The sequence below is a fragment of the Capsicum annuum genome, chromosome 10 (genome assembly GCF_002878395.1).
Source record: "Capsicum annuum cultivar UCD-10X-F1 chromosome 10, UCD10Xv1.1, whole genome shotgun sequence".
Taxonomy (NCBI): domain Eukaryota; kingdom Viridiplantae; phylum Streptophyta; class Magnoliopsida; order Solanales; family Solanaceae; genus Capsicum; species Capsicum annuum.
Window position 1 is genome coordinate 36,329,894 of NC_061120.1, and position 11,999 is coordinate 36,341,892.

The 11,999-nt window shown below is 35.8% G+C and overlaps 1 protein-coding gene across 1 annotated transcript in view; it reads right to left on the reverse strand.

Moving 5' to 3' along the window:
- The window catches only part of LOC124887712, a 41,103-nt gene extending 38,499 nt beyond the window's left edge, over positions 1 to 2,604 (reverse strand). The window contains exon 1 of the mRNA XM_047397624.1: positions 2,253 to 2,604. Coding sequence (XP_047253580.1) covers positions 2,253 to 2,604 — 352 coding nt within the window. The remainder of the gene's footprint in view (positions 1 to 2,252) is intronic.
- Positions 2,605 to 11,999: the final 9,395 nt, after the last annotated feature.

The window sequence follows — 11,999 nt, forward strand, 5'->3', positions numbered from 1 at the left end:
ATCCACCATCTGTGATGTTTTCTCTTTATTTTTGTAGTTAACCTTTTTCCAAGGAGACCCATAGAAGATTTATATCACATATTTACTAAAAAAAGTCTTAAGGAAATCACAGAGTTATCTAGATAACTAAGGGGTTATTTGGTTGCCAAGATGGACATCATTAAGTAATAAGCATCCTTTTTCCCCTGGATTATAATTAAAAAGATAGTATTACTGTTCTTTTTCCTTGGTCTTGATGACTCGTATTGGCCTTGAACAAAATTACATTCTTAATTTCAAAAGTTACTGTAGAGTTATAAAGTGATTGTGATGTGGGGTAGTGGAAAGAGAAATGATCAAGGGAGGGAACTCAAGTGGGTGGTTATGCCTTCAACAACTTGTTTGGGATTGAGCTGTAGTTGTTGTTGTTTCTTGTCTGTAGTAGGGATTCATATAACTGACCTCAACTTGTTTGGAATTGAGACCTGGGAATTCATATAGATAGTCCCTCCTTGATTAATGTGATTAAAAATAGAGGTGGTTCCAGTAAATATTCATTGATTGCTTCTTGTGCTCTCTTTGACTATCGCTAGCATTTATTTTGTTTAGTAGACTATGCTCATTTTCTTGTTCTAGATTTTGGGGTAGATTGTTTTGTAAATATTATAAAAGGATTGAAAATAATCAATTGCACTATTCTACATAACTTGACATAAACTTCCTTGAACACGTGAAACATAGGAGAAACAGAGGAGAATCATTGGCTAGTTGTGACTTGTACTATTCTCTTTGCACTGTCCGATTATATTGGTTAGGTGTGAACATCAACTACCTTGAACATGTGAAACAGAAGAGAAACATTTAACAACCTGACATGGATGACACTACATATAGTACTAGTAATCATGTAAGTTCATGGCTGCCTATATTTTTGTAGCACATGATTTTGTTCTAATTTAATTGTTGAGAACTTATTTCCATCATACTCCACCTTACCTACTAGTTATAAAATAAAATTTGTATAATTAGTAGATTTTGGTAGTGTTTAGTATTTTTTTTCCTTTTTAGTTCTTTCTTGTGTAGAATTATTCGTTGAATGATTATGAGTTGAACTTTAATGGACAAACATGGTGGTGTGGATAGGGAGGAACTAGATATTTATCTATAATTTGATCAAAATCATTAATTTTAATCTAAAATAATGGCAAATATGTTCAAGAAACTAATATGAGAGTGATCCTTATAAGTCCACCTAGTTCGCCTGCTGTATCACCAATCAATGTTGCACATAGTGATCTTCCAAGTTATAAAGATTCACCACGAAAAGATCAAGTACATAGTAGTGAATATATCAATTCACAGCAAGAAGTAGTATTCTTCAGAAACCAGAATTTGTTGACCATGTGGTTTGATATGGTAATGCCAACAAGCTAAATAATAATATTTTTTCCACGGAGATGTCAATGGAGTACATAGACACAGTGGAAGTTATGAAGAATCATTGACTAGAGATCACGTAAATCCCCTTGATCAAAATCCACCGATAGAAGTAAGTCATTCTTCTAAATTAGAATTTAGAGACTGGGATAAATAAAAAAATCATTAATTATGAGGTTTGGTTGTAAAAATAAGGCCAAGTTACATGATGGTAGAGGCACTGAACCATCTGAAACATATGGAAAATAAAAATAGAGAATTTGACTTGAATTATTTGTTCAACAGCTACTTACATGGGAGTTTGAATCAAGTTTAGACTGTATAACATGAGGAAAGTGATTAGATATATTTTTTTAAATATTGATGTTCCTAATTATGAGAGAAATGTGAAGATATTCTATACTATTAACTTAAACACACTAAAAAATCTATAACATACTAACATATAACTAATCAAACTCCCAATTATTCCAACTATTGCTTGATAAGTTGATACTGATTAAGTTTTTGGTGTTTTCTCTATATTATGCACATTGCTTTCTATTTGGTAATATATTTTATCCATCTGTATACACCTCTCCAGCTGGATGAGAATAGAGGGAAAGCATGTGCACATAGAGACGAGGAAGCTTGATGAAAAGATAGAATTAGTCAAGGATGTTGCAAGCATGAATTCTAAAATAAGTGAAATTGAACGAAAGGTAGGTGAATTTAGAATTTTTTACCTCCCCTTTATATATTTTTTCTTAATTTAAATTGAGTTGGGAAGAACTATTGTTCTGTCGTTTGCAAACACCATGTGTAAGTAGGTGTCCTTTATGGTTTTTAGTTTTTACCTGGATACAATTGTTCTGAGGAGTTGCCTGGTTTTAGCTTAGCATACACCCCGGTATCAAGCACTCTGTTATATTCCATAGCCATTGAAAGAAGCTTCAAAGCAACCTTCAGGCTTCCTCCTTTAATATAACCCCTTAATATTGCTTCATACACATTCCGACTAACCAAGCCAGTAAACTTATCCAAACCAAACAACACTTTTAACTCATTTGATCCCACTAGAAATTTAATGGTAGAAATAAGAATATGATCATCTGGGAAAAGATTGGGTTGTTTCTTCACCCAACAGAATGTTTCCAGAGCTCTCTCTGGAAGTTCCAAGTAACCTAACCCTCGGATTGTAAATGACATTGATCCTTTCCTAATTAAAGGACTCTATTTACTTTGAACCTTTGGTACATTTCCTCCGTTGGAAGGCCTTGAATTTGTCTCGCCAAACCAATCAAGAAAGTTGGATTCTTATACACTTGCTTCGATATAGATTCCCTTGAACGATTCTTGAATCTTATCAGTAGGAAGTCCTAAAGCCCGAATTTTGTAAGGAATGGGAAAAGATAAAGGCCTCACTCTATCCAATTTTCCATGCTTCTAAGGGATCCTCCCTTTAAAAAGATACAAAATCACTTCCATCTCATCAGATTCCCATAGCATTCCATCAGTAGAAGCCTCTCTTGCAACTCCCTCATCATCATCAGTGAAAATATCAAGATTTGGTTTCTAAAGCTTTTGAAGCTTTGTAACAGTTCTCCAAAATGCTCTTTTGAAGTCTTTGCGAAGTGAAGAGCTTTGTTTATTTTTTTTTCCTTTCTCGTTATGGTATTATAAATGATTGCCCGACTTACCCTCTTTATTCTTTTTATAGTTATCCTTGCTATATTCTAAATGGAAATTAAATATGGTGTCATCTAAGTTCTAATTGAAATTATTTATTCTCTTTTCATATGTGTCCAAATGAAGAAGGTTATGAAGAAATTGACCTTACTTGAGAAGATTTTTGAATTGTTGATAGATGCTTTAGTATCAATCCTTTTTATTGAATTTCATTAAGCTTATCATCACTCAAAATTAATACTATATGGGAAAACTAATGATCATTTGACTTAGGAGGTTGCAAAGGTTCTTAACTATTGCTATAGACAATATGAAGTGTCCCAATAGGAGGTCAAAAAAATGTTGCAATAGGTATATCTATTGCAACGGTTATTGTAACTATCGCAATAACCGTTGTGATAGACCAATCGCAACGCTCATATACGTAATGCATGCCTAATATTGCGACATCTATGGAAACAATTTTTTACCTATCGCAACGATTTTTGAACTATTTCCATAGGGGTAATTTCTAGTAGTGGATTTAGGGTTTGGGTACATGGATGGAATTTTCCCCTGCTGGTCATACCTAGAGGGTGGTTATGATACTCATAGCACGCATGTAAAAGGTACAGGTGATTTTGATGGTTTCATGAGTGGGACGAGTAATGCATATATATACATATACATACATACATACATACATACACACACACACATATATATATAAAATTGTCATTATATTTGGTGTTTGACTTGGCTTGACTAGACTTGACTTAATTGTAAGTGTATTGACTTGTTGCTAGTGATCTTACACTGCTTTAATTTCTACTTGTTGTTCTAGGTGGAGTTAGGGTGAGTGTGTATTAAATTATTGTACTATATTTTGGTTAAGTGTTCGTATTCTCATCTTGGGTTTCCAGATGACACTACCAGTACACTGTTGATTTCCTGTTCTAATACTAGATTTTCCCTTACTTTGGTTGAGTGCAACGCATATTCTAATGGCTCATGCTAGACCTCACTTATTACTCTAATGTGTGATTCGAATTTCAAGGGAGAGGAACATATTTGGGCTTCCATGGAATCCTTTCTGATGACATTGTCCCTTGATTTAGACTAATACGTTTCTTTAGTTTTCGGGTTGCATCCATTCTTGAACATATTTAGTATGATTTGGTGCATCAACATTTGGATTCTAGGGATGTGATTGGTTCAGTTTTATGTTCCACATTTCTTAGTTTTGCTTAGATTGGATTATTTTTTAGCTAATAATGGGATAGTTTCCTTACTGTCTCTATGTCATGGTCCGAACGAGGGTCTAGCCATGATGGGTATCTCAAGTCCACCGAGGACCGAAAACCATCCCTATTGCCTAGCCAAACAAAATACAACACACCTAGCATTGGCTGAAATCCGAACATATAACAAGATAGAAAGGAAATAAACTCAAAAATATCTAAGAGTGTCAACATCAATACTCACTAAATAGTAATATCCACAAAGCCTTTGCTAATCCAAAAACAACCAACATCGGGACATGCCCCCAACTATGACAGTGACAATGACAATGATAATGTTAATGCCAATGATAATGTTAATGTGAAGTCCTTAATTCTAAGTAATGAAAAAAAATTGATGAATTGATCAAGTATTTCAAATAATGGAAACTCACCACTTCACCTCAAATGATTGACGAACCAAAATGATCCACCTAACGCTGCGCAGGAAAAGTAGAATTTCCTTCGGACCTACATCACGTGGGGATACATCATTTAGAGATGACTAGTGGGTTGAGCCCTAGAATGTAACTCAAGGATAAAGGAAAAATAATTCCAAGTCAAATCCAATTCAAAATCATTCATACATCATCATATACATGTATAAGTATTATGTCGGGATAGGGAGCAAGTCTTAGCATGAAGTAAAAATTTATCTTGGACTATGTAGCTCAACCATCATAAATAGGCACCCACGGGCTATATGGGTACAACTTTCCCTACTAAAATGGCCCCAGTGCATGTTAGTCACACGAACCACAGGTATCAAGGATGACCAGGGAATGCCTTGACCCCATGTCAATCCAAGATACAATTATATCAAGTGTAAACTATGCATATAATCATCAAGACCAAACCTTACATCGGCAAACGTGAGTTCCCAGTACTGGTCATCAAAGACCCATACCTTCATGGCTTAACTAAATAATCCTTATTAAGCCCAAATTAAAGCAAGTTTCACTTAACCCTTTTATGCACACTATGGGTATTGTTATACCCTTACACTTGCAAGCTTAACTCTATGCCATAACAATCACATAAACTTGGGGAAATACCTCGACCTCCTTTGATTATTAAATCAACATATTCAACAAGGCCTTCAAAATTCATGTTTATTGTTTAACCATTTATGAAATACAATATCATTAGTGAGTAAGTCAAACTAAGTACAAAATTTCACAATTCAAAGCCAATTTCACAAGTGGGTTGAGGGAACACAATTATTCAAAATCAATAAGTTTAAGACATCAATTTTGGGTAATACCTCAACCCACATTCCAATTCCCACACCCATGCACCCCATTAGTTCAAAAGGTTCAGTTAAAAGTATGAACAACGTATAAAAATCATGAGAAAACAATTCAAGGATCGAACATTCCAAAACCTTCAACCATAACATAACCCATATTCAAATCCATACAAATTAAACTATTTAAAACATATTCATTTCATAAAATAAGAATTGTTCAAGAGTAACATGCCTGAAATACCAAGATTTATAAAGAGAAATCAACCCTTGAGCTGTTAGATGACCAACTTCTTGAAAACCCTAAGTATCTTAACCTTGGAGAATTTAGAGAGTTTTAGAGAGTGCTTTGAGTGCTAAAGGGTTGAATATAATGTCCCAAGTTTGTTTTATGGTCGTGGGTATTAGGTGAGAGAAGAGTAAAATATCCAAAATTCCCTCAATTAAAAAGCTAAAAAATTATCGCAGTGACTATAGGTCACTATGCAACTCGTAAGGACTTACTACGGCTCGTCACCATAAGTCGTTGTCTGGATAGTAGTTGAGGGAACCCTCTTTAATAACCCTACAACTCCCACCCTACCACTTGATAAGACATCCTATGACTCATAGGGTCTAAGTCGTAGTCAAGACAAAATGTTTTGGGCTTCATACTAGTTTGGCTACAGATGGAACTATATGACTCATTTTGAGTCTTTACGACTTATAGCCCTTAGTCATAGTCACAACAAAATCTTTAGCCCAACATACTGTCCAAGCTAAGATTGGGTCCTTAAGACTCGCAATGACATGTTATGACTCATAAGAAGAGTCACAGTCTAGGCAGTGAGTTTGAAAACACAAAAATTTTTTCAGGGACCAAAATCCAGGGTCATTCATTCCCCTCCCCCCAAAATAGGATAATTTGTCCCCAAATAATGAAACAAGTCTTTCATTAGCATGATTTAACAAAAGGCACATCTACACTTACCTTTAACAAAGACAGAAAACAAATATATCAATAAAATCATAATTTCCTTTAACAAAGTTAGAAAACAAAGATGTTAAGGAATACACATACCTCAAGCATGATTATTTGAAGCAGGAAATAAGAATGGATATTTGGACTCATGTCCTCTTCGGCTTCCCAAGTATCTTCTTAATGCTTTTGGTTCCTCCGTAGAACCTTTCCTAAAGCCACATCTTTCGTTTGCAATCGGTAGACTTGCCAATCCAAAATCTCAATCGGGACCTCCTTATATGATAAGGAATCCGAAATATCAACACTCTCTAAAGGAAAAACCAAGGAAGGATCACCCACACACTTCTTCAACATCGACACATGAAATACCGGATGGATAGATCCCAAACTCGAAGGCCATTCCAACTCATAAGCCATATTTCTCATTCGCCTCAAAATACGATATAGACCAACATAACGGGGACTGAGCTTCTCTTTCTTCCCAAATCCCATCTTTCCTTTCATGGGAGAAATCTTCAAGAACACCAAATCATCCACATAAAACTCCAAGTCCCTTTGCCTCACATCCGCATTGGAATTTTAGCGACTTTGCATGGCCTTAAGCATATTTTGAATCACCTTCATCTTTTCCATAGAATGGTAAATTAAGTCGGGACAATACAACCTATTCTCGCCAACCTCAAACCACCCAATGAGAGACCTACACCTTCTACCTTACAAAGCCTCTAAGAATTTATCCCAACACAAGGGTGATAACTATTATTTTATGCAAAATCTTTGAGAGAAAAATGATCAACCCAACTACCACCAAAATCAATCACAAAAGGCTTAGCATATCCTCCAAAGTTTGTATCATCCTCTCTATTTGTCCATCTATCTACAGGTACAAAGCGGTGATAAGTTCGCCCTAGTTCCCAAATTGTTCTAAAAATGCCAAAAGTAAGAAGAAAATTGATTACCTCAATTACATATGATAGAAAGTGGATCACCATGCAACTTCACAATCTCCTGAATAAAAATCTTAGCAGAATCCTCTGCTGAAAAATTATTCTTCACTAGTAGAAAATGAGAAAACTTGGTCATCCTATCCATAATGACCCAAATCAAATCAAACTGATGGCGAGACCGCAGAATACAAGTAACAAAATCCATATTACTCATTTCCTATTTCCATATAGGCAACTCAATTTCTTGAAATAATCCACTAGGTCTCAAGTGCTCCACCTTCACTTGCTGACATGCAAAGCACTTGGCCATAAAATTAGCTACATCTCTCTTCATATTATTCCACTAATAGATCTTTTTTAAGTCATTGTACATCTTTGTCAAACAAGAATGAACAATATATGTCAACTCATGAGCTTCATCCAAGATCCTTTCTTGCAGCCCATTTACATCTGGTCCTACAATCAAGAGGCAAAAAGCAAGAGTGCAACTAATCTATCCCTAAAATCACATCAAAATATGATATGTCCAACTCTATCAGACCTACTAGTATCTCACTGCAATAGATAGACAGCACACAACTCTTATAGATACTTTTAGCCATGGTGGAGTCACTCACTGTGGTAGACACAGAAAAGGGATCTAAAATACTTTTAAGACTAAAACATAAATGGATAACCATATGAGGGGTCACATAAGAAAGGTTAGACCCGAGATCAACTAGACAATATACATCACCGGAGAAAAGTTTTAGCATACCAGTAACAATACAGGAGAAGCCTCAAAATCAAAATGAGTGTCAATAGCATACAGATAATTCTAACTAGTATCGGAGTTAAGAGCAACATCCTTCGGTACAGGAGCTGAAGAAGCAACAACCGAGATTATATTAGCCCTAGTATCAACATCGCCTAAAGGACAGTTTCTCTGAATGTGGCCAGGTTGAACACATCTAAAACACTTATTCCTTCCTCCATCATAAAAGCCACGGTGCAATTGTCTATAGAATCTACAAGGAGGATTGATAGAGCTAAATGGGCCCCACTAGCTTGAGATTGGGCACCTTATTCCTTAAACCTAACATTGCTTTAAAAATAATGATCACTGGATGACTTAGGATATAGAGCACTAGCCATGGAAACGAACCAAGATTCCCCGACTTCTTGTTAGATCACTACCTGCCATCCTTTGTACTATTCTACTAGCCTTCGCTCTGCTCAGAATATTAGGATATCTTACTTTGCCCCTCCCCTATCTCGTCTTGTTTCTTCTTCTTATCCCCAACCTGCTACATATACACCATAATCCTCAAAATATCTATGTCACTATTCAGCAATGCGGCCTTGCACTCCAGCACTAAGTCTTAAGACAAGCCTAAAGAAAACTTTCTTATCTTAGCTCTTATGCTAGACACTAGCTCAGGATCATAACAGGACAGCTGATGAAACTTTAAGGCATACTCCTTTACAGCCATCTTACCTTACTTCAAATTTATAAACTCCTCGACCTTCGTCTCCCTCAACTCTTGAGGAAAGAAGTGATTAAGAAAGTTGCCAGAGAAATCCTCCCATAAAGATAACTTTGCATCATCTCACCTAGACTAGTCCTACTCCTCATACAACTAATACACCACATCCTTCAGTTGGTATGCAAAAAATTCCACACCATTCGAGTCAGAAGCATGAATCATATGAAAAATCTTCTCTATATCAACTATAAATTCCTGAAGATCTTTCTCAACCTTAGACCCAGTAAAGGTCAAAGGATTAAGCCTTATAACCTGGTCAACCCTAGTGGCCTCAGAAGAACTCATAGCAATACTAGTAGAACCCGATTGACATGATAAGATGTCACCAGCTAGGTCAGCAGATGAATAGAACGATGGAACTTAGCATTAGTAATATGTCACTAAGGTGACTGAGCAGGAGTGTCACCAGTGAAAGAAGGATCAATAGAGACTGGTGGAACTCCACGAGGGAAATAAAAAACAATGACCCTAGATAGAGTCTAAACTCCACAAGTATGATGTGACCCATCCATAGTGTCCTCAAGCGGGACAAAGGAGTTTCCACGAGCATCAAATCTTTCGGAAGGCATGATCTAAAAGAGAGAACAAACGGGAATTAGAGGAGATTTCGACACCCTAGACTCTAAAGCCTTAGATCACTAAAAAAGTGAACATTCCTAAATGCCTCGTAGCTTTCTGTTTAAGTGTGGAATGCTACACACCCATAAAACAGACTCCACTTGACACAACTTTGTGGTCACCTAATGAAACCAAACCTAGGCTCAAATACCTACCTTGTCATGACCCAAACTAAGGCTTGGTCGTGATGGGTATCTCAAGTCCATCGAGGACCAGAGACCATCCTTACCTATCTAAATAGAATATAACAAACCTAGGAGTGGCTAAAATCTAAACATATAACAAGATAGAAAGGAAACAAACATAAAAATATCTAAGACTGTTAACATCAATACCTAATCACCAGTAATATCCATAAAGCCTCAACTAATTCAAAAGCAACCAACATCAGGTCATGCTCTGGACTCTGATAATGACAATGATACTGTTAATGTAAAGTCTTCAAATCTAAGTAATGGAAAGAAACCAATGAAATTAAAAAGTCTTTCGGATAATGGAAGATCACCACTTCACTGCAAACAACCGACGAACCAAGCCAATCCACCAACACTGCATAGAAAAAGTAAAATTTTGTTTGGACCCTATATCATAAGGGGATACAATGTTCGAAGATAGTTACTAGGTTGAGCACTAAAATGTAACTCAGGGATAAGGGATAAAATAATTCTAAGTCAAATCTAATTCTCAATCATTCACACATCATCATATATATGTATAAGTATTATATCAGGATAGGGAAAAAGACTTAGAATAAATTAAAACTTTATCCTATAATATGTAGCTCAACCATCATAAATAAGCCACCATGGGCTATATTGGTTCAGCTCCTTCTGCTGAAAGGGCCCCAATACGTATTAGCCGCATGAACTGGAGGTATAAAGAAAGACCAGGGAATTTCCCAACCCCATGTCAATCCAAAATACAATAATACCGATAGTGTGAACTATGCACATGTTAATCATGACCAAACTTTACATTGGCAAACGTGAGTTTCTAGTACAAGTCATCCAAGACCCACACCTTTATAGCTTAACTACACAACCCCTATTAAGACTAAATTAAAACAAGTTTCACATAACCTATTTATTTAACCAAGGATTTAACCATTAATGCACTCCATAAGTATCATCATTCCCTTGCAAGATTAACTCTATTCCATAACAATCACATAAACTTGGAAAAATACATGGACCCCTTTTGTTCATTAAATCAACATAGACAACAAGGGCTTCAAAATCCATGTTTATTTTTTAACCATTTATTCAATCCTATATCATTAGTGAGAGTCAAACCAAGTGAAAATTTTGTAATTCAAAGCCAATTTCATAGGTGGATTGAGGGAACACAATTATTCAAAACCAATTTCAAGTTTAAAATATCAATTTGGGGGAATACCTCAACCCCCATTCCAAATCCCACACTCATGTACTCTATTAGTTCAAAACATTAAGTTAAAAGCATGAAAAACTCATAAAAACCATGGAAAAACAATTCAAGGATCAAATATTCCAAAACCCTCAACCATAACGCAATCCACATTCAAATCCATACGATTTAAACTATTTCAAACACATTTTTTTCATAAAATAAGAATTAGGGAAGAGTAACATTCCTTAAATACTAAGATTTATGAAGAGAAATCCACCCTTGAGCCCTTAGATGACCAACTTCTTGGAAAACCTAAGTATCTTGACCTTGGAGAACTTAGAGAGTTCTTGAGAGTGCTTTGAGTGATAAAGGGTTTAAAATAACATCCCAAAGGTGTTTTATGATCGTGGGTATCAAGTGAAAGAAGAGAGAAATATAAAAAATTTCCTTAATTAAAAAGCTGAAAAATTATCCCCAATGACTATGGGTCATTATATGACTTGTAAGGACTCAGTACGACTCATCACCATGAGTCATAGTCTAGATACTAGCTGAGGTACCCCTCTCTGGTAACCCTATTATTCCTACCCTATGACTCATTAAGAAACCCTATGACTCATAGGGTCGAAGTCATAGTCAAGATAGAATACTTTAGGCATTATACTGATTTGGCTATGAATGGGACTATACGACTCATTTTGAGTCTTTATGAATTGTAGCCCTTAGTCATAGTCACAATATACTGTCCAAGCTACGATTGGTTCCCTAAGACCCGCAATGACATATTACGACTCATAAGGAGAATCGCAATCTTGGCAGTGAGTTTAAAAACTCAAAAAAATTTCAAGGACCAAAATCTGGGGTGTTTCACTCTAAGTGTAGGTTAACTCTTTCAGAGTTATTGGTTTTACCACTATACAATGGGGCGGGTTCCACTCATTTCCATTTGGGTTGTGACTTATTTATATCATATTTTTTTCTTAATAGATT